At 40.8% G+C, this 23,673-nt stretch overlaps 3 protein-coding genes across 4 annotated transcripts; 2 read left to right on the top strand and 1 right to left on the bottom strand.

Annotated features, from left to right (window-relative positions):
* The first annotated feature begins 111 nt into the window (after positions 1-111).
* trmt12 (tRNA methyltransferase 12 homolog) lies at positions 112-3,753 on the top strand. Its single transcript, XM_020081247.2, has 7 exons — positions 112-292; positions 655-823; positions 922-1,108; positions 1,322-1,472; positions 1,561-1,670; positions 1,800-1,957; positions 2,885-3,753. The coding sequence occupies exons 1-7, from the start codon at positions 240-242 to the stop codon at positions 3,260-3,262; spliced, it is 1,206 nt and encodes a 401-aa protein (XP_019936806.2). The 5' UTR covers positions 112-239; the 3' UTR covers positions 3,263-3,753.
* On the top strand, positions 3,465-15,576 carry sytl4 (synaptotagmin-like 4). 2 transcript variants are annotated; one of them, XM_020081211.2, is made up of 17 exons: positions 3,465-4,859; positions 6,696-6,874; positions 8,003-8,218; positions 8,853-8,962; positions 9,127-9,238; positions 9,340-9,501; positions 9,877-9,979; positions 10,066-10,156; positions 10,248-10,342; positions 11,461-11,553; positions 11,988-12,166; positions 12,542-12,644; positions 13,060-13,221; positions 13,571-13,673; positions 13,752-13,866; positions 13,946-14,151; positions 14,949-15,576. In XM_020081211.2, exons 2-17 carry the CDS (start codon positions 6,756-6,758, stop codon positions 15,095-15,097), a joined length of 2,118 nt encoding a protein of 705 aa, XP_019936770.2. In that variant the 5' UTR covers positions 3,465-4,859; positions 6,696-6,755; the 3' UTR covers positions 15,098-15,576. The 2 variants fall into 2 exon arrangements, with proteins under 2 accessions (XP_019936770.2, XP_019936780.2); XM_020081221.2 differs by having other exon boundaries at positions 4,830-4,976.
* Positions 14,947-23,660, bottom strand: srpx2 (sushi-repeat containing protein X-linked 2). Its single transcript, XM_020081232.2, has 10 exons — positions 23,397-23,660; positions 20,424-20,501; positions 19,423-19,614; positions 18,858-19,034; positions 18,394-18,517; positions 18,197-18,318; positions 17,816-17,995; positions 17,308-17,441; positions 17,081-17,202; positions 14,947-16,162 (listed from the first exon to the last, which is right to left on the bottom strand). Exons 1-10 carry the CDS (start codon positions 23,440-23,442, stop codon positions 15,982-15,984), a joined length of 1,356 nt encoding a protein of 451 aa, XP_019936791.2. The 5' UTR covers positions 23,443-23,660; the 3' UTR covers positions 14,947-15,981.
* Between the last annotated feature and the right edge of the window lie 13 nt (positions 23,661-23,673).

Raw genomic sequence — 23,673 nt, 5'->3', positions numbered from 1 at the left:
AGTTTTAGTCAGAATTTATCATTAACCAGCAGCACAGAATGTTTAATCGATCAAAACAAACGCTCCGACGTTTGTCTTTACAATAAAGATTGGTGGATTCAAATGTCCGTCGCGTAAAATGGTCCGACTGGAAACGTGTTCTTGTTTATGGTTGTGGAGCAGCTACGTGATCTGCAGCTGATTCGTCGCTCTTGAGCTTTTTAAACCGAAACACAGAGGATTCCGATGTTTGTCTGGAAATGGACGGTGCACCTTGTCTTCGTGTGTCTCAGTGTCACACACAACAGCTCAGGTAGATATTTAGTGAGTGATCAACCTCTTTAAGCTAAGTTAGCTGCTAGCCAACCTGGGAACCTTTCAACAGAGAGATTCATGTTTTGGTGTAGAAGAAAGCAAAGGTTCAATGTGTAAGATTTAGGTGAAATGGATCTATTGGCAGAAATTGAAAATTAAATAATCTTAGTTGTAATTATCAACATTTTACCAATTGATTCCTTTTATATTTAAATACTTTATATTTACATCAGGAGCAGACAAACTAGACACCTTGAGGTTCTCTGTCATGTTTGGAAGGGGAGGCTGAGGTGATGGATGTTCAGCTGCAACATCCAACCTCACAACTTCCCTGAACCTTTAAAATATGTTATTTGACAGGATGTGTCTGCAGTCCAGAGGGGCTCTAGATCCGAGTTTGAATCTATTGAAGGACCCAGATGGAACAGTTCTCTTACCCATATCACCGTCCTGTGTGTCACAACTGGATCTGCACTCTCTCAGAAGCATGGTGGCCTCAGACAGCACATGTGAACTGGTCTGGAGTCAGGTAATTAAAAAGCAGAGTGAAATACTGTTTGCAACAGACAGAATTACACTGTCGTCCGAATCTTTGTATGTGTCTCCTGTTGTCTGTGTCCTCTGCAGGCAAAGAAGGAGAAGGGAAAGACGAGTGGCAGTAAACTTGAAAAACTCCTCCAGGATCTGTTGGTGTCTCATGGTGAAAGATGGACAGAGGAGATGAGGGCGGACCTCCCTCGCAGCTTCCAGAGGCACGGAGACCTCGTCCTGCTGGGGGACGGCTGTTTCTCCCTCCCTCTGTGGAAGGAAATGGGTACAGTCCTCAAACTACGTCAAACTGTACCTCGGCAAACTTTGGGCCCCGTAATTCCAACCTGTCATGGTTTAAATACCAAAAAAAAAAAAGCTATTTTGGAATCCATGAAACAGAGAATTAAGGCCCTACCCAGTAAATAAAGCTCTTGGTGGGTGTAGGTTTACAAAATAATTAATCGGGACATGTATTTATTTCCTTTTACTTATTTAGATGGACAGTTATGGAGCGCAGTGGCTGAAGGGCTGGGGGCAAAGCGTTTGGCAAAGATGAGTCGAATTTCCAGGGATGGATTTAGGTCTCCAACGGTGACGATGCTGATGGGGGAGCACAGCTGGGTCAAACATGTGGACAATGGTATCAGGTAGGTGTCAGTAATAATCTGTTTGGCACACAGGTTAATAACATTTCCAAAAATCTGTGTGAAACTCACATCTTCATCTCTGTTTCAGGTATGAGTTTGATGTCACCAAATGTATGTTTTCAGCTGGAAACATAACAGAGAAGCTGCGTGTGGCTGGATTGGACTGCACAGGAGAGACTGTGGTGGATTTATATGCAGGTAGTAAAATACTGTCATGGATTTTAAGTTTTTTTAAACAAGAGATTCTATAAAAATTATTTGTGGACATTTTGAAAATGTTCCTTTGTCCAGGTTTAATCCTTTTATTGCAAATGAAATGATTGTCAGGTATCGGATACTTCACTCTCCCATACCTGGTCCATGCCAGGGCCAGCCATGTTCATTCCTGCGAGTGGAACCCTGATGCTGTTGAAGCTTTACAGAAAAACCTGGAGGCCAATGAGGTGTCTGACCGCTGCACAATTCACCAAGGAGACAACCGAGAGGTAACATGTCGTGCTAGATATTCTCCATATGCTACATGTGTTGTTTTACACACATTAGCTGTTTCCCTGTTCACTTCACTGTCTGAATGGAAGTGTTGACTAACGCTCTCTAGTGGTGGGGAAGGGAACCAGAGATGAATTTTGACTCGCACCTCTATTGATTAATAAAAACATAATAATATATAAATATGTTAGCTGTGATCACATTGGATGTTTACATGGGGATGAACTCTGGATCCCACTGTTGCAAAAAAAAGTGTTGTAAAGGTTTAGTTTCAACAGACACTGCAACCACATTTAGTGAGTGGAGAAATATTGTTACAACACACTGATGATGAGATGTTACTTAAGTTTAAACAAGTTCATTTTATTTCAAAATGAAGTTCAACTTATTTCAAAAGTAAAGTTTAACAACTAGAAAGAGTCTCCACCAGTGTCTCACTTACTGCTGGTAACATATAACATATTTAAATTCATCATATACGTGATGAAAATGGTCACGATATTTAATATAAAATGAAATATTCAGTGAGAAAGACTGTGTTTAGGAGATTTGTTATTACTTAGAGCCTATCCTTATGATAACCATAACACCCAATCCTGGCAGATCACAAAATGTCAATAAATGTCCTGAAACTTAACCTAAATCAAACACATAACAGCTGACTAACATTCTGTCTTTAAAATTTAAATTCATCTTTTTTTAAATCAAATTGTCATATTGGGTAATATCATAAGGATTTGTGGCTTTCATAAGGAGTCACATAGTCTATTTTGTGTAAAAAGTACATACTCTCAATATTTTGTCCACAGAAGCAAAAAAAGATTAATTTGCCTCAGTACAAGAATAAAAAATACTGGCATGCTTTTTGTAAAAAAGTCTCAAACAGAACTGAGTGCCTTTTTATTTTTACTTAATTTCTCCAGCTCCAGCTGTGTGACATTGCTGACCGCGTCAACCTGGGTCTCATACCGAGCTCGGAGGGCAGCTGGCCTGTCGCCTGTCGCTTGCTGAAGAGAACAACTGGGGGCATTTTGCACATTCACCAGAACGTCACCTCACCATTACCGAACACTGCATCCATTCCAGCAATCAATGATGCCGCCCACAGGGTTTCTGGGAAGAAAGCCGACAGAGAGGCGTGGCGGGCCTGGGCTGATGACACAGCAAACCACATTGCTTCTCTTTTGAGGGACATCAGTGGTGCATCCTGGTTGACAAACATCCAGCACATAGAGCATGTGAAGTCATATGCACCTCATGTGCACCATGTTGTGCTGGACCTGGAGTGCAGACCTTTGTGAGCTGAAGACACAGATACAGAGAGGACACAGTGGCTCTGAACTTTTAAATATACTGAAGTTGCTTTTTTTTAAAAGAAGAAATAGCTTGAGGATTCAAAGTGAACGACTCCAGCTGGTTTCTATGATTATTTTATTGGCAGTTGGTGAAATCTGCTGCTCCAGTGTTTTTCTAAAACCGGGGGCACATTGAGCATATATGTTGTTTTTTTTGTTTTTTTTCCCTCAAAAACACTCATGCAGTTTTAATTACATGGAAGCTGCCCAGCTTTACCCCGACCACAGCCTTATCTGCCTTATCTGCTGACTGGAGAACTTAACTGGAGCATTAGTAGGCACAGGTTCAAAGAAACCTCACTGTTCTGTTAAACTCACTGTTTTTCTCTCTGGTGTTGAAAAGAAAAGGTGTACGCCCAGACATAACTCACATTCCATGCACAATTGTGCTGAAATATTTAATAATTAATGAATACAGGAACATCCAAAGCATTAAACTCCAATGTTCTGACTTTTTAAACTACAGGATTCATATATCTGGCTTGGAAAGGAAAGCCACCTTGAGAAATGACTGTCTTGTTAATGTATCTTTGGAACTACAGGAGGACAGAGTTCATTTTTACATGGTAGTTTCACTTCTGAGCTGTAGGAGGGTTACAAATTAAAGGAAAAACCCTCACACCTTAATGAGAAGTGAAACGATGTGAATCATATGATCTGGCCCTTTCACTCATCAGATCTAAACCCAGTTGAACAGCTGAAGCAGATTTTTGATCCAAATAAGGGAATATCTTCTGGTTGAACGGCGTTCATCCTTCCAGTAGTAATCTATGCCAAAGAGCACTGAAGCTCTTAAAATGACTTGTGGTGGATTAACATGTTTCTAAGAAAGTTGATGCTGTATTTCTTTGGTCATCCTTCTGCATGAGCATTATCAGTCATGGAAATATAAAGTCTATATATGTCCCAAAAAATGTTTCATATCAGTCAATATATCATTTTTTGGGTAGATGATGTTGGGTAGATGAAAACTTTAAGACTGTTGTAACTTTACAGGTAAGGTGGCCCTGAAGAGCTAATCACAAAGGCAAATCACAAAACACAACAGCAAACAAGTCCAGAGAGAAAACAGTGGTTAATAAGAAAAGACAAAGTCAAATCTTGCCTAGTTTGCCTTTGTGTGTTTTGATGTGTGTGCTGGTTTGCACCTCGGGGCCACCATACATGATGGAGCAGTGGTCATTGCTGCACTTTGACTCTAAGAGGAAATCAAATCCCTGCACTTCTCTCTCTTCACGTGTTTCCTGGACCTCCAGCGTCTCAGAGGTTCCACACGCGGCTCTGCTGAGGTGAACGGAGCAGACAGAGGAGCAGACAGGAGGAGCACCTGTCATGGAAACTGTGGAGAGGCGCTCCTGACTCTCCCTCTGTGTGCGTGTGCGTGTGTGTGTGTGTGTGTCTGTGTATGTGTGTGTGTGTCTGCTGCAAACTTTCCTGATCTTCCGGTAGCAGACAGTCTCTCAGTCAACACAGCAGCAGGAGACGAGAGGAGGGACACAGCGGACCGAGCAGCGGAGGACGACCCAACCCGTTTATTACACAGGTAAAGGAATTAGCTTGTGATAGCAGTTAGCTCGTGTGCTACTTTTCACCTGTTTTGGTTGTTTAACGTCGCAGTGACGCAAAGTGAGGAGCGGTGTGACCTCGGCTTTAACAGCAGGTGTGTGTGTGTGTTTTCTTTAATGAACTAAAGTCGTGAGTTCGTTTATTCACGTGTCAAACTTGTAACTTTAACACAAACTGGTTTCTGTAGAAAGCAAAAGTAACGTTAATTGTCCGCTGGCGACGTAACGTCAACCAGAACCGTGGTATTCACAGCCGTTAGCGGCGCATCGCCAAGTCATTAATACGTGTCTTTGTGAAAGTGCAGACACGTTTGTTAGCATCTGCTTCGTGCTGTTGAACAACTCTACACAATCTTTAAAGTTGCATTGAAACAACAGCACTTTGCGTTAAATGTGTAGCTCCTGGAATCTGAATTTCAGCATTTCTATTAATCCAATAACAACAACTCATCTGTCATTATTTGATTCAGTTCTCATGAGAGTGTAAGTTCATATTCTTGTAAAGTGCTTTATACCTCTGTTTGAATAGTGCTATATAAATACTGATGATGAAGATGATGATGATGATTAGTGGTAGCAGTAGTTCTTGTCGCACTATTAGTAGTATTCACTGTTAATCCTCTGAAGGATGTGTTGTTTGTTAATCAAGGACATTTTTTTATTATGTAACTTAAAGACAAACTCGGCTCAATGTGCTTTAAAAAAAACATTTCCTCTTAAAAGCCTTTTTTATTTTTTGCAATTCCAGCGCCTCTTGGTCATCTTGAACAGACGCATGCTCCATTTCCTTAAGGTTACTTAGACAAGTAACCCAGCAGGTATTTTTAAACTCTTGCTGGAGTCAGTTTGCCTCAGGCATTCAAACAATGAGGAAAAGAAGCTCCTTTTTTTTTTTTTGCGTGCACTTTTGCAGCTTTCCCTCTAATTAGCTTCTTCACATGCACATTTTCCCCCTAACTTAATTCTCTCTGAGGCTGTTAGAAAAATCAATGGAGCATGAAGTCTCAGATGGGATAGTGACAGATGATAAGCTTAATGTTGGGCTTAAACAAACGCTTAGGCTACTGAACTCCACCCGTCTCTCTGTATCCTTAGAGGGTGGGAACCCACTTCGTGTTGTTTTTGTCTATCCCACTCAAAACAACCTTTCACCCGGGCAGAGGCTTTCTGTGGGATTTTTTAAAATCCTCTGGCAGCCTGGTTCCTTTTTAGTCATTTATCAATTTTGGAGAACTGTGCTCAGCCAAAACTTTGTTCCAGGATGATTCCTGCCCCCTTGTGAAATGGAAAACATGTCTCAATGTTCCATCTACCATGAGTGACTATTTTAGACTGCTTTGTGTGTGTGTCTTCACAAAATTTTGAATACAAGAAGGAATAAAGTTGCTCTGCAGTGAGATTTATATAGTCAAATGAGGCAGTGTGTTTGGCCTGTTTTCTTAATGAGCCAACACATGCATGGTGGAGCAGGACTCACACATTGGTGGCTGAGGCTTCACGCCAGGGAGGCCAACAGGAAGAGGGACAGGTCACTCACTCATCTGCCAGTTGGTTGATAAAGACCCTGCAGCTTTCTCTGCATTTTCCTCCCTGCAGGGCATCAAGTCACCACAAGACCTTCTTCTATTTACTTTTATTGTCGTTGTAGCAACACGTCTGACAGTTCTCAAACACACCAATATACACAACTGGCCCTGAAACTGCATGCCTTACATGGGATCATAAGAAAACAGGCTCTACATTTTTTCTTGCTGTGACACAGTTGCGTGTATTTTACCCTCTGAGTCAACTCTTGATGTTGTGTTTGTCTTTAGGGGAACTTCTCAATGCGACCGTCAGTTAGCTGGTGCTGAGGGCTTGTTGTTGAAGGCACTATGCCCCAGGCTGCTGACATGATCAGCCTGAGCTACCTGTCCGACTCCGAGCGGGAGCTGATCCTGGAGGTGCTGCAGCGGGACGAGGAGCTGAGGCAGACGGAGGAGCAGCGTGTGCGGTGAGAAGAGAACATTTTCCTGTTAATTGTGCTACTTGTTTTGGTTTTTTGTACATGAGAGTTAAGGTATTGCGAGGAAGTAATTGAGTAAGAAGTTAAGACTGCTGTAAAATTGTACTACTTATTATAGTAAACACACAGTAAGTGAATATAAATATATGTGAACGTGTAAATGTGCAGCCAGCTCCTTTGTTTTTCTTGGTTGAGCTGCAGGTGGTTCAGCTCACACAGTCCACAAAACTTTTGTCCACCCTCACATTATTCATGAGGAACGTGGCTGAATGGTTTAAAAATCAGAAAACATGATTCTGATAGTGACTCTGTTGAGGCGGGTATCTTTTCTTATTTAAGCAACATTCTTTTTTTACGTCTTGTGCTTTGAAAAGATGTTGGAAAATCGATTTTAGTAAATGAGATTATTCATTCATCACATATGTTGTTGGCACCAATATTTCAAACAGTAGAGCCCGTACAGCCAAAGGCAAATTTACACAGGTGGTCATATAGTGGACAACAAATCTTATCTGTATATTCACATTTTTGTGTTGCAGTGCACAATATCTTGATTTAAGGCTGGACAATAATTCAATGTAATAATTTATTGCATGGTCATCATGATGTGAATTTAATTAGTAATGCCAAGCTAATCTAGCCTATAGAAGATGGTAAATTGTGGTCACATTCAAATCTGTCCTGAATGTGTTACTGTGACCCCTTGTTATCAGATCTCACTTCTGTACTCTACATGCAAATACACACATACAACTTCATTTCCGTTTGTGAAGACCACATTTTGTTTTTACCCAGTCTGTTTGTGTGTTCACATAGTTTCTGCATCATTTTATGCAGTGCACTGCTGCCACATGATTGTGAATTGCAGGAATAAACAGGTGTACAGGTTCCTCCCAACAAAGATAAAAATACTGTAAAATTTAGACATTTCATTTAACACCAAATCTAACATACAACATTTGCACAGTGTTTAAAGATGAAGTGTACAGTGTGTTTCTGTGTTTGTTGCAAAGTTTCCTTACTCCTGTAGATGGCTAGGCAGTTCTTGAGTTACCTATTGTATATATAAAAACCAAAACCCACTGGATGATGTCACTTGTGTCATTATTGTGACAGGAAGCTGAAGACAGAGTTACTGGATGTGAAGAGGAAAGGAGCCAAACGTGGCAGTGGAAAATACAGTCAGCGTATTTGTGGCCGATGCCTGGAGCCTCTGAGTCGACTGACCATTTTCTCCAGCCAGTGCAAGATGTGCAATCACCACGTGTGCGGCAAATGCCGGACAGTCCTCCCCAATGGATCCTGGCTGTGCTGTGTGTGCGCCAAAGAATCGTAAGACGCCATTTTCTTCATGCTGTTCCTCAGACACTTCCCGGTTTTCTATGAGTCGATTCCTGTTTTGTTTATCTTGTGCAAGCACATGGTTGTTGGTTTCCCTGTGGTTTTGCACTATTCCAAACATGGGTGTAAATGATACCGGATTTAAAATGGTCACACAAAAAAAGATGTAAGGAGGGAATTGTATTCAAACAAAAAGCAAAAAAATTGTACATTTGAAAATGGTAAAAGATCATATTTAAATCAGTAATTATCAGTATTTTATACAATATTTTATACTGACAGTTGTTTCTATTATTTTGTCCACCATAATTATACAAATGAGTTAAGGCTACATTCACAGGAATATCTCTTTGTGAGATGAACAGATGAGGAGAAATTACAATATTTGGCACCTGTTAACAATCCAACATTTATCTGTCTTTTTATTTATCCCTCTTTCCCAATCTGGTGCTGACACCCATGTCTATGAAGATTGAAAATATAACCGTATAAACATTACAGTAACGATAATAACATAATGAGCTCACAGTGTGTGGGGTAAACATTAATTACAGTGGCATTTAATTGTTGAATGGATGTAAATTCAGTTCACTTGAAACCTTTAAAATGTGTTTGCTTTTTCCAGGGATCTAAAGAAAAGGACGGGTGACTGGTTTTACGATCAAAGGGTCAACCGGTTCTCCACTATGCCAGGACACAACCTAGTGAGGGTTTCGCTAAAAAAGAAACCCCTATGTGAGTGCAGGAAGAGGAAGTGGGTATAAACGGTTCAACTAGGAATGTAAACAGCTCTCAGCCGAACCCACAGTCACAATATTGTTCAGTTCAATAGTGAAAGGAGAGAAATGTTAAAACATTTGTTTGACTGGTGTGTGGTGTGGTTTTGTTTTGTGTTAAAGTGAAGAGGCGTGAGACGACCGGGGAAGTACTGTTGAGAAATACAGAAATAAACCCAGAACTCCCCACTCCTGTGCCTCTGCCCAGGCTGAAAAATCAAACAGACAACAAAGGGTTTGTTCTCATTCTTTAGTTTTATCAGTATTAGAAATGTTAACACATTTTGAAACACTGATTAAGAATGTCATAGTATTTTCTCACATTTTCTCTGTCAGTCATTCAGGCGAGAATTCAGTTGCTTCCAAAGAATCGTTTGAATCCAAGGAGGACGTCGGGTCAAAGTTGACTCGCAGTGATACAGAGTCTGCAGAAAATGCCAGTTTAAGCAGCATTAAAACTGGGACTGAGTCCGGTGGTATGACCCCTGAGCAAGAGAGGTATAGTTATTCTGAAATGTACAAACACTGCTACCTAACTACAAGCAACATTTAAAATGTAGATAATGCAGAGATTAGCCTTCCTTCCCCACGGCTGGTCTCAGTCTGGCCTGGTCAAGTGTACGACTTGAAATCTTTGTCTTGGTCAGATCATTTTTGTAAAAAATACAAGTAATTTGTTTTAAATGAAGTCCTGTGTCTGACTTTTACTGTTAAAATAACAAGCATAATTATTAAAATAGAGTCCACATATGATTTAAAAATATGCTGAGATTTCCAGATGCCATTTGATTGTAATGTAATCGACACTGTATTTGAAAAGTTAAAAGCTGCCTGTTTTAACTGTATTTGATTTATCTGTATGTTGTCAACAAGGAGAGGGAAGCAGTCTCTCCAGTCCAGTCCAACAGGGTCTACTTTTTCCAGTCTGACCATCCCAGTCAAACCATCTATCAACACCAACACAGAAGCAAACTCTGTAAGATGCTTTTAAATCAACCTGCTCTCACATTAGTGTATCTTCTTTTCTTTTCTGACTGTGTCTACCTATTTCTGTCACCATAGGCTCCAGAAGTAAAACCTGTCAGTCCGAGCCCAGAGTTGGACGTTGACAGACTTTTCAAGAAGAGCATCAAACGAGCCCCAAAGCCTCCTGGTTAGTATCTTTATCTTACCATGAGCAGCACTGTTGATTTTATTCCTGAATCAAGTGACAAACAATTCCTTTATACTGTCTTTTCGTTTAGAGTGTGTATCGACACTCGACCTACGTGACGCACGCGATGAACCTGACGCCTCGATGGGCTACAAGAGCCGTTCTGTACCAGGTTTAGATGTTCAGGTGAGTTCTTTACTGAACAAATATCTAGATTTTGATATTCTTATGCACTGCTTTTATATTCTCTGTTTAAAGTGAATGTCTGGCATTTATTAAAACATTGGCCTCTGTTATCAAAACTGATCCTTGCGTGACTGAACTTTGTGATATTTTACATTCTCAACATCTCCTACACTGCAACTTCTAAAGTATATTTGTGTTCGGATATTTGCATAAATGTAATATTTGTTCTGGCAGTTAACCGTTGTGTAGTTAAGTGTTTAAGAGACGATACAATACTAATGTGAAAAGAGGATTTTATATGTATGGTGTATGAGTACATTCAAATATTAGTCATTGTAGCTGGTTTGTATTTGGTTTAGAGATCAACAATGCTTTCTACCCAACTTGTGTGTGCATGTGTGGTTTTGTTCCAAATCTCTCAGTGGGTGCTGAAGGCTCCATTAAGTAAAGTGATTAACAGATGCAGCTCAGTGGCAGTGAATCATCCAAAAATACACAACTCTAAGGTAGCATTGGATTGTATAATGCATAGGAAAAGGGATTCAGGTTATAGATCAGTGATGATTAGACATTTTATTTACATAACACTTCCCTAGCATAGAGTACTAGGGGTTTAAAAAAACTAATATTGTATAATCAACTATTATATGAATGTTAAAACAGAGCATTAAAATAAGGTAAAAACAAAACAAGTGTAAGAGGAAACTGCTGTAAAAGTAACATTTGAAAGTTATGCCCATATACTTAAACACTAGTCATCTAATGACAGGATTGAGTGACTGAATGTCATGCTGACAATCAATCACAGAAAGGAAAATATGAATGTATGAAGTAATCATCACCAGGAAAATGATCTTCTCCAAATCCTGTATTTGACTCAGCTCTAATGTTGTCAGATTTGGGATCTGATCGGTACTGAAGTCAAAAATGCTTCTTCAGTTCCTTATTTCAACAAATGGTGTTAAATTTCTGATACATTTCTGGTTATCCATTATTTTAGATGTTGCTGTTGTATTTTTATAAATAACACAAATCTTTTATTAAAACAGGGGAACTCTTACGTGGGTTAAAATAATCTCTCTCTGTGTGTGATCTAAATGTCTGTTATCTCACCACAGGAAGATGACGAGGAGGAGGAAGATATTGACAGCTTGGTTAGCTTTCACAAAAGGACAATGGGAACCAGCTCCTCCAGCCTGCACAGCTCAAAGGTGAAGTATTGACGTTTCTCACAGTTCACATTTACTCAACTAAAGGCTCTTTGAGGAAAAACTCTTTCAGATCAAAACTGATGTTAGAGCATCTTCAGCCTCAGGAAACCTCCAGCAAATTAAGAAGTGTCGACCAACATGTCCCCATAGTAACTAAAGCTGAGGCCAAGATGACTTTCCTGCTGTCACTCTGAATGAAGATATTGACAGAAACATTATCTTTGTTTTTCCCTGACTCGCTCTCTCCACCTTCCAGTATGTTGCATGTAAAATATGATTTATTTGTTTTATGTGTTATTTCTTGTGTTTTCTATTTGATCTGCAGCATTACGCCTTTAGAGCACATCTGTCCAATTATAATCTAAATGTCAATATTTGGTGCTGATGAAACAGGAATCGTTAATGATTCTTCAGGTGTATGTGTGTTTCCACAGAGCGCACTGGGCAGCACGATGAGTATTTACAGTGAAGCAGGAGACTTTGACAGCGTGGAGGTGAGCGGAAACATCGTCTTCTCTATGAGCTACGACGAAGAAAGCCAGAGCCTCCAGGTCTTCATCAAGGAGTGCCAAGGGCTGGCTTACGCCGATGCCCCGCGGCAGCTTTCAAACCCGTAACTATTAAACATAGCTGTATTGTAATGTGTAATGTGAATCTCCGCTTGGCAGAACGCGTCGTTTGAAGCACAGTTTGCTCCAAACTTCAAACTTTGCAGCAGCTGTTGCAACACTGTGGTTCTGAGAGACATTTTTCTACTGCACACACACCCCTCAGTGATGCTAACATAGCTTTGATCAGCGTGGATAAGAGGTTGCCGTGTTTACAAAGTCGCGATAATCACGTCCCAGAGCTGATTACTGCGAGTTTCACAGGAAATTGAATGTCAACAAATTAACTTTTTCTCTGCATTTAATCAGGAATAACAGCAAAACACAGAAGCCCTGCTCAGGAGAAAAACAGGATGACATACTTTTTTTCTTTCTTTCAGTTATGTCAAGTGTTATCTGCTCCCTGACAAATCTCGCCAGAGCAAAAGGAAGACCACCATCAAGAGAAACACCATCAACCCCGTCTATAAAGAAACACTTAAGGTGATGGTTTATATCTGGCTCCTCTCAAGCGGCACCGCAGCTGCTGACCTTGTCCTGTTGACTTAACGACACTCCCTGATTAGTGACCTTGCGCCGTGCCTGCTGCAAATAATGACCACACCTACACAGCCCTTACGATTGATATTGACATTGCAGATTAGAATACCTGTTGTTAAATATTGATTTTTGTCTTGGCCTCTAATGTAGAGTCAGCTTAAATCAAGGGGCAAAGAAAGGGGAAAGAAAATTAGCTGGAGGAATGATTTGTAATTTGGGATTTTTAACGTGATTTCACCCACAACACCCAATCAACTCTGAATTCATTTTCTGCGTTAATCAATATTACTTGATTTGTTTAAAACTTCTCCATCACTGTCTCATCTCTGAATCATCCACTCCTCTCCTCCTCTTCCAGTACTCCATCAGCCGCTCTCAGCTGTTCACCCGCTCCATGTTAATATCAGTCTGGCATCATGGTCGCCTCAGCCGCAACGTCTTCCTGGGAGAAGTGGAGATCCCTCTGGACTGCAGAGACCTCGACTCCCCGTACGAAGAAAATGTGGCTCTGATGTCAAAGGTAGAACAGAACTTTTGTTTTTCTGTCTCATACTATGTGTAAAAGGTGTCCAGTGGAGGGGCCCCAATGTGTTCACAAATGAATTGTGTATGTATGTGGTCCAACAGGCTGAAATAATTAATTCATAAATCGCCTTTTTCACAAATCTTAGTAAATATGGTTGTTCAGTATTTATCATTATGGTTAATGGGACTTTTTTACAACTCTGTATCAGCCTCAGCCGACCGTTATTATTATTATTAGTCAGGTTTTAGTGTGGATGCCTGTTTGTTAGGAGTGTTAACATGTTTACTGTGTTGTTGTGTGAGATTCTTGCGTGTCCTCATTGTCATGTACTTGTATTGAACAGGCAGCCTTCACTGCACAGACTTCAGCTTTTGCTCAGTATAAAGGAGAGTTGGTGATCTCCCTGAAGTATGTCACACAAAAACCAGCGACTGAGAAAATCAAAGGTAAAAGTCCAAACTGCATTTAGTTCTGACTGTCTCATAAGCTTAGCCTCAAATTTATCAGCGTTTTCTCTTCTTCAGTTAAGAAGAGAGAGGCCGTGACTAAACACGGGGGAGAACTGCATGTCTTAATTAAAGAGGCGAAGAATTTGATGGCAATGCAACCAGGAGGGACATCAGACAGCTTTGTGAAAGGGTTGGTGACCAACTGTCTGCTCTCACAACCCATTCACTGTGTTTTCATACAAACTCACTCTGTGTTCTTGGTTCTGCAGATACTTGTTCCCAACTAAAGGGAAGAGCACAAAGAGGAAGACTCCAGTCGTGAAGAAGAACCTGAACCCCCACTACGACCACACGTTTGTGTACAAGGATCTGGCTCTGGAGCAGCTGAGGGAGATGTGTCTGGAGCTGACTGTGTGGGACAAGGAGGCCATAAGCAATGAATTCCTGGGAGGAGTTCGTCTCAGCTCAGTAAAAGGTAGAAAACTGACAGAATCCAATAAATCCAGATATTTTTGCTTTTTTTTTCACCTACTTTTGAAAAAAAAAGTTGGTAGTTTCTGTGTGTGTCACTAAGACAACACTGTTCAGTGAGATCTTGTTGACCTAGTGCGGTGGCAGATAAACTCCATCGTATTTATATTGTAAACACAATAATACACCTTTTGTCCATATAAACATTGAAACTGGTTTTCCTTGCTGCTGACACTGGCTTCTGTAAAGCAATTTGAGTGTCATGTGATGAGGACAGAATTTCTCCTCCTTTCCAAGTTATTCAGAACCGTATGTAAAGCTGATGATGTATAAGTAGTCAGACTTAATTCACTGAAGTGCACATATTCCAAAGTTGCAGTCGTTTTAGTCGAGAACTCCCACAAAAACAGTGAAACACAAAAAAGGGAATTTTGGAGGAACTTTGGAAGAATTCTTACATCATTTACATTAGAAGTACATAAGAAAGTGATCTTTTAATAACAACCTGGAGAAAAAAAACTGGTTTTAACTGAACTTCAGCCTCTAATCCCCGTGACACACAACAGAGGAATGAAGGTGAAAAAAAATCTCCATTAAAAGAAAACCACTTTTAATGGTTTTATTACCAAAGCTTAAATTGCCTTTATGAGAAGGACATGCTTAATTTTGTTTTACTGCTAAAGCCCCTGCAAGGCTTCCATGCCTCCCCTCCCCAGTGTGACAATTAAAAGTATTAAAGGAGTCTGGCATCATTATAAATAACGGCTAACACTAATGCTGCACTTATCTTCACCCCTGCAGGCACTGTTAAAATAAGCAAAGAGGAAGTGGAAATGGACTCGGTTGGCGAGGAGGTCAGTCTGTGGGAGAAGATGATGCAGTACCCTGACTCGTGGGCAGAGGGAACTCTTCCACTGCGATCCACTATGCGAAAGGAGAAGGGCAAATAAGGACAGCAGCGCAACCCTGGAACTTCAAGGAAAAGAGACTGAGAAAAGGAGAAGCTGTGACTTCTGAGACGAATGTGAGATTAATGAGGAATGTGGATACGTTTTATTGTGAAACTCATCAGACTCACGGTTTACTGGCCTCCTGAACAACAGACATCTGTTCGCACCCCCCTCACACACACTGCAGACTGGTGTTACTGCTGGAAATGTGTCAAAGCATTCAACTCTAACTCTTTAATTCAAGAGCATTGACACAGTCGTTTTATGTTTTTTAAATTCAGGCTTCATACATTAAAATCATGCACAGCACTTAGCAGAGAAACAGTGTTACACGTGTTTCTTTATAGTTATATACAGAATTTGTTTTGCTGCATTCAACAAATTGTGCTTAGTTTAATCTAGAACATTTTATTTTGCACAAATATCACATAATATTATATTTATATAAAACGAATAAAGTCTTTATTGAAATTGTTAAATTTGTTTATCTCAATTATCTATGTCTACCTCGAAGTTGCCTTAAATATTCTGTTCCCTAGACATGCTTGATTAATCTCAACTCTGGATTTCACCTCATTACCTGCTGGATGTTCCAGAGTAGTCTTCTGTAGCATTTAGATGTTAAAGTTCTCGTTGAATATTAGGTCAAATGTTTTCTGTATCTATATACTCCATGCCTTCAGCTGATGACTTGATATAGAGAAAACAGTGCTATCGCTTCAGTGTTGTATAACCATCACATTTAAACAGGAGGAACAGCCTTCTCCTCCTCTTTTCCTTTTACATGTTCCACTGGATCTGGCTTGTGGGTGTTTGTCCATCCTCATGTTGTTATAGCTCTACTGATGAGTTTATCGCTGTGGCAACCGGAGGGACTGATTAAATTAATCGCAGAAGTCTCTGTGGAGCTCGAGCCTGTCTCGTTCCTCCTCGTCCAGCAGGAAGCTGTCGATGAACGAGAACAGCTCGTCCGACGCCATCGGGGTGATGAAGCGCTCTCGGTCCATCCCGATCTTGTCTAGCAGCACCATGCTGAAGTAGTACCTGGAGATTCTGAATGCTTGTCTGCAGAGAAATGTGATGCAGCAGTTAAAGGGACAGTCCACCGTCTCATACTGTGATGTTAAAGTGGTTATAGTTAATAATAAGTAATGGTACCGTTAAAATTTCTTTTGACAACAAGATCCCGACCATATCTACATCTTCCTTGATGATTTTTTCCTACATTTCCCAAAGTGCATTGCACTACACTGAAAGAATGTGCCTTGTGTGCAGCTCTCACTCAGCTGTGGGGTTTGTGTGTCAGAGACTGAAGGAAGAGACTCTGGGAGAGGTTTTCCAGAGTCTGGAAAAAGTGAGCAGTGCCCCTTACTCAAATTTCACAGTTGGTGGAAAGAAGCTTTATCTTTGCCTCTTGTTCGATGGATCAGTGCAGACATGGTTGTGTTTGCTGTCTGCTGCAAAATGGACTTTAAAAGACTCTTTTAATCCCTGATTGTCACAGGAACCTAATCCAGATGTTTGCTGCTGATGTTCTTATGTCGGTTCTCTCAAAATCTCATTACTGCGACCCTGGAATGACTGCTAATCTTTCCAGTGGATTTTTTCCTTTTAACATCAAACTAACAAAGACGCCCTTTATTTTAGAACACTCTCGACATTTAAATAGAGCAGGGGTTCTCAAGCTGAGGGGTGGGGCCCCCTGGGGGGCTGAGTGAGAGAGTGGGGGAGAAATATAATTCATGTGGGGAAATAAACCAAGAAGAGTTTACTGATGATATTTTACAATTTCTCTAAAAACTCTTTTTTGCTTCCTCATCATTATTAATGATTGATAAAAACTGTGGGAGGGAGGGGTTAAACCTGAACTCTGCCAGAAACTGAGTGGGAAACTTTTTTGCTACTGAATAAACAATTTCCACCAAAGTGAAGCAAGAAAGAAAACCGACTGAATAACTAAGTGGTGAAGTATCTGACTATTACCTCAATCCCTCAATGACTTCAGAGCTGAGCAGACTTTCTTTAATGCGACCCGTCTCTCGAGGCGGGGAGCCCAGGAGCTCGATCACGGTCACATGTCGCAGGTCTAGTCCGCAGTCTGATTTCTGGAAAACAGAGAAAACTGATTTTTGAGTTTCTTGCTGTTTGTTAAACTTCCTCAGAAAGTGTCAGTATTGTGTGGAGATGAATGTTGAGTCAGGTTTCCTCACTTGAATCATGATGTTCTGCAGCTGGTAGTCGGAGTCAGATATGTTGGGTGCAGACATGATCAGCAGCCTCCTCTTCTCATAGAACTGATCCAGGAGAGCAGAAGCTGTTTTGACATCGGATTTAATCTCCATCGCTACAAACACACAATGAAATCCTGTATTTACACCTTCGTACATACATCATGAATACTGTTATGTATCGTGTATGTCAGTGGTAGAAAGTACGTGTACTTCAAGTACAACTTTAAGGTTTTATACTTCTACTCAACAACGATTCAAAGGGAAATATTTAACTTCTTACACCACTACATTTGTTTCACAGCTTAACTTGACCAAATTTGAGAACTAAACATTATTCACTAAAATCCAGACATTAAAACTACTTTATATTCAATATATAGTACTTCTGCCTTTTAAGTATTAGTTTATGATTTTACGTAAAATAAGTAAATAAGTAAACAGTGCTTCTTCCACTAGCAGTACACACAGTACTTGCAGTTGTACACACCAACACACTCAGCTGGATTTCCGTCCCAGTTGCGGCTGAACTTGCAGATGCGACTCGACACCCCCCTCAGCTCATATCCTCCATCACAGTGGTATTCACATGCTGCACCGTAGTTACTCCCGTCAGAGGAACAGGTGAGGTAACCATGCAGGGGGGGAGGTAGTACTGGACATCGTCTCACTGTGAGGAGAACACCAAGGTAATAAAAAAGATCAAACTGACATTCTGAAAGTTTTAAAGCTGCCTCCAGTTAATCTGTTGGGTTGAAACTCATTCAAATTCCATTTTATGTGTATGGCACCAAATCACAGCATTCATTATCTCAAGGCACTTTGCATTTTCCATAAACAGTTTCATGAATATCAAGTTTTGTCATCTCACCCTCAACTCGGACAATAAACTTGCAGGCGGCTCTGTTCCTGGCTTGATCGTACACTTTGTATCGGATAAGATTTACTCCTTCTTTAAAGTCAGAGCCCGACGGCGGGCCCACTAATATAACCCTGCAGACACACAAGTGAGTCCAAATGTTAAACTCCATTTAAAAGTGACAGAGGTAAAGGTACTTAGTGACATACTCAAGTGATTTATCAGCGGTATCTTTGGCAGTGGGGGGATCCCAGGTGACCCTGGCGGTGAGTTTTCCTGGATCAGCGATCTTGAGTCTGGACAGAGGACACTTGATCTTTGGGGGATCAGTATCTGAAAGGAACAGTTTGAAAGTTAAAAGAATACTGGAGATATTAGAGGAAGGAAATGGGTTTGAACAGGAACACATGGAAGCACGGAGCAGAATATGAAAACTGGGAGACATCAGAGCACAGTTTGAATTCAGTCCAAAGAACAGAGGAGCAGGAAATATGCTTGTTCTGATCAGAGTGGACACTGGGAAGAGCAGCTTGTGAAAGAATGATGGGAAACTGCACAGGAACACAGATGGACTCAATCGAGGTCTGTGTTATAACAGTGAGTTAAATATTCACAAAACCTTTTTGAGTTTGAACATGCGGTTAGTTTTACGTGCACAGCAGCGTTGATGTACCTGAACAGTCCGGCTGCCCACCGCTCCACGCCCCCCCATGCTGACAGGTGCGGGAGTGCTCCCCATTGATGCGATAGCCGGGGTCGCAGGAGAAGTCACACCTGGAGTCCACCACAAAGCCCTGGGTGCAGGTGTATCTGCCGTGTGGGATGAGGGGCAGCACGTAGCAACGCATTTCTGAAGAAGAGCAGAGGCCAGAGAATCAGGAGGAGTGATGAAGAGTGAGGCTGCGTCAACAAATCCCACGAATGACCAAAATCAACAATGTGTGGCTCCAACTCAGTACTTCCCAACTTCCCCTGTCTCAAGCCCAGGCCCATTCATTTCCACTGAGGATGTAAATCTTTATGAACAAGTCAGAATTTAATATTTGAATTATATAAAAGGTGAAAAAAGAATAATATCTCAATTTACTAACTAAAAACTCAAAATAATAATTCATGGCAATGATACATGCAGTGAACATGGGGCTGACTGATGCCTTTATAATAGAGTCTAATCATTAAACGAAACACAAAACATCCCTTCACGCGTCCTCGTGTGTGAAGGTGAGGTCTCCACATACTGCGGCAGTAGGCGGTCCCAGACCAGCGGCGGCTGGCGAGGCACTGGATGGAGCTCCTCCCCACCAGCCTGTATCCTCGGTCGCAGCTCATCTCACAGCGGGTTCCCAGCGTGCTCTTGAAGGCCGGGCCCCGAGGAGAGTGGCAGGTCACCTCCCCATTGGTCAGCCCCGGAGAGTGGCACCAGTAAGGGTCTGATTATTTAACAAACAAAGCATCTGATTGTGTCACAATGACCCAAACACTTAATAAAAAAACTGCCATGAAACAGTCAGGACATCTGTTTTCACCCCTGTCTGACTGTTTTATGCAAAACCTACTCGACATGTTTCGATATTAAACACTGTAGAAGGATGGGACACAGGCCAGAAAAGACACAGATCTAGGATTTCACCCATTTCCCAGGGAAGAATTCATGGATCTTGATGAAAACATCAGGCACATTGAGAGGAATGATATCTTCAAACTGTGTGCAGCCTAATAATTGAAGGGGACAGTTGGGCCTTCTATAAACGCTCAGTGCAATATGTTGAAATTGCAAGAACTGTTTCCAAATTGAAGTCACATACGTGCTAGAGGAGTAAAGATAATACCAGGATTGTACTGTTATATTTTATTACTCTGATCAATGACCTGTATCCAAGAAGTATATCACACACATATCATTTTCTTACAACTGCAGAATGACAATAGATTATGTTAAAAACAAATTATACAGATACATTCACATATAAAACAATATATTATCTTGTCTCTATCTTTTTAATTTAAATACTTATAGGGTCATTGTGGCAAAGCTTCTTATACATGGACACCAATGGTTTTATAGTCTATATTAATGTTATAAATAAATAACTGTATTTATAGCACTTTACTGGTCTTGATAATAATAATAGTACGGTACAGTTTTGCACTTCATCCATTCACACACATTCATACAGTGCATGTATGCGCAGCAATTTATCCATCAGTCGTATCTTGGAGTGTGTTTTTAAATACGCACTTTGGTGGTCTAGTTGAGGAGCGTAGTCGTCCTCTGTGAAGTCATTGTATCCTTCATACACCGTTGTGCCGGAGCCAGCTGAAATAGAACAAAAAACACACGTCAGACATGTGGAAAGTGGAATGCTTCTGTATCCAGAGTGTTGGTTGTGTGGTTCTCCTCTGTAACACAATCTCATTTCCATAACTTCCCTCTCAGGTTTCCTCTCGCACATGCTCAATAACATTCCAGTACACACACACACACACACCTGGATTTGTAATCTGGGACTCTGACAGAAACTCCTGCAGGTTTACGACCTGAGAGGTCGACTGAGAAAACATGTAAATCTTGCAAATGGTAGAAAGATTTTTGTTGCTTTCTTGAAGGGAAAATAATGTGGATTTAAGTCGAGAAAGTGTGTGTGATGATTATCGTAGTTGTTTTCTAGCCCTCACTTTATTGTGAAATGTTTAACTGGACCGAGTCTTCACCACAAATGCTTGTTTTCATTACTCTCTTGGCAACGCTCCCTCTTACTCTCTCTTGAGTTTTGTCTGAATCATTCTTTCGGCACAATGAATCCTTGTCTCTGTCATCCTCTGCTCTCAGCAGTGGTTCAGGCACATTATTTGTTGTGATATCCTGAAAATGACTCTGTGTGAGCCAAGAGCCAAACTTTCCAGCATGTCGACCTCCACCCTCGTCTCAAGTCAGTTCCTGTGCTGCTTCCTTTGCTTTGGCTCTGTTTTTGCATGTTTTCTGGCACAGTTGCCCTCAAACAAATCGAGTCCTCACAGGTTAACACAGTGTTTTATTAATCATGATGCTTCATTTGACTTCCCTGCTCTGGAAGCTGCCCTGGGTTGTTCCAGTGATGTGTGGGTTAAAACTTCCATCAGCGTTTTTCTCATAATGAGCTCAATGTTCCACTCAGAGAGCTCGTACGTAGAATTATTCACAGAGGAAATAAAGAGACGCAGCTCATCACTGGGATGGTCTGCACTGCAGGGCTGAAGTAGAGACGGACTACAAGTGATGACCTGCACCAGCATTCATACAACTGTTAAAATGCAGGTAAAACTACTGCAGAGGTGAAGATTAATACTCGTACTTTACTAGACCATTTCATTCAACATCATGTATATATATGCAATGCACAGTTAAAGCCAGTTGTCCTATAGGGTTATTGAACAGGCCAACCAGATATCTATATATATGTCCAAGACACAAGAGCCGATGCACAAAGTGACCAGTAATATTTCTTATTTGACAATAATAGAACTCATAAGACGAACAAGACAACATGTCTTTGTTGGTCTCTGGCCTGTGTGTCCTGGGTATTGTGGCCCTGAAGTGAAAATCATGCCGACAAATGTGAAAACAAATAACAAAACCAGAACCACAGAGCAGCAAATAAGAAAACCCACTAGCAAATTACAAAGTTAGTTTTTCTTAATTGTTATGTTTTGTGATTTACTATTGTGTTTTTCTGTTTGTCGTGATTTGTCAATTAGTATTTTGATTAATCTGCTAATTTATTATCAATTTATCTTAATATCTTCAAAATTTCTGAAAATAGTCCCACAAGCTGCCATCGTCTTCATCTGTTTCGTCCAAACAACAGTTCAAACACCAAAGATGTGAAGCGTCCCCGAAGCAACCAACTCCAAAGAGTAAAAACAAAATGGTGCAGAATACCACAACACTGACACACACTGTGCATCAGACACCACTCAGGGAACTGACTCTACCTCAGACACATTCATATTGTTGGCAGAGTGGGTCCATGCAGCGGGGATGACTCACACCAGAGCTGTGGAGTAGGTTTCATCTGTCTATGATGACAGAGCAGAGATAATAACCTGTGTCTTTTTCCCCTCCACTCATCATCTGATGCTTGTGGGTGGATCTCAGGTCCTGTCGTTGCCTGGCACGATTAAACGGAGGCTGGAGCACGCTCTGCCCGGGGGGGGGTCTCCTCAGTAATTAACTGCCACTGATTGGAGCCGAGCTGTAATTAAGCTGCCTGGTCACCACAGCAGAGTGAAGCATCTGAAAAAGGGGCTCAGCTACGGCTTATTTCAAATTCTTCATGACTGGAGTGTGGCCAGTTGCATGTTGGGAGATGTTGTGAACGAGCTGCATCCCAGCTCCTCATTCCTGAAGGGAGGAGTGGGTCCGTCCACATTCACCCAGTCACCAGGCACATCTGCATCTCAGACAATTGTTACTGTGCAGCTGAGAGGAAAGTAGGTCCCCAGATGCCGGGACAATACATGTCTTCAACCGTCCTGAGTAAAACATTATATAATAGAGTAATGTACAGTATGTAAATAAATTGAATACTTTACTTGAGTATTTATATGTCGTGCTAATTTACACTTTTAATTGAGTATAATTTGTAATTTTAATTAATGTTTGTTTCAAATATGAGTGTTGTTGTTTCACTAGCTTTGAAGAGTTTATAAACTATGATTTCTCCAGATTAGGCCAATATTAAATTAAAACTAGCTGTTGGTCCAAAGCAAATTCATCTACACATATTGTGATATATGTTGAAGTCATTGAAGTCATTAAGAGATAAACAAGTCCAACTTTTTTAAATGAGATAATTTTCTGCTTTTGTCATTAAATGTAAACTGAATAATTTGTGGAAGATTTCAATAATAATCCACTGAATAATAATAATCAATAATCAGCACTCAGATGCCTACTTCATCAAAAGAACAAACCAATCACAGGATACTGTCAGGTCCAAGTAACCTATATCCACAGTACTTTTACTTTTACTAAATATGCTAACATACTTTTACTTCAAATACATTTCAATGAAGGACTTGTAATTGTAATGGAGTACTTTTACTTTAGTTAAGTATCTGAGTACTTCTTCCACAATGACTACACTACACATATACACAATAATACAAACATATTATTCATTATTCAACAACGTGATAACTTGACTAAAGGGATTTTTTTTCTTGAACTCACCTGTGAAGAATAAACTGCACAGAGCAACGAAGCAGCTGAGGATCATGTCAGAAACACAAAGATGAAACTTCTCCTGCTGAACCGAAGTTTTCCTGAGGTTTGAGCTTCAGATTCCAGAGTCCCGCGAGAAAACAAACGACCAAAGACAAAGAGAAGATCCAAACCAAGTTCTCAAGTGAAGTCAGACGCGTCTTTTTCTACAAACTTCGCTTCATCGCTGAAGACAATGAGCGTCTCGTCACTGCGGAGTCTCCGCTGCGTTTCAAGAAATGAACCT

The sequence above is a fragment of the Paralichthys olivaceus genome, chromosome 9 (genome assembly GCF_024713975.1).
Source record: "Paralichthys olivaceus isolate ysfri-2021 chromosome 9, ASM2471397v2, whole genome shotgun sequence".
NCBI classification, from domain to species: domain Eukaryota; kingdom Metazoa; phylum Chordata; class Actinopteri; order Pleuronectiformes; family Paralichthyidae; genus Paralichthys; species Paralichthys olivaceus.
The sequence above is the reverse complement of the archived record's forward strand: the minus strand, read 5'-3'. Positions and strand labels throughout refer to the sequence as shown.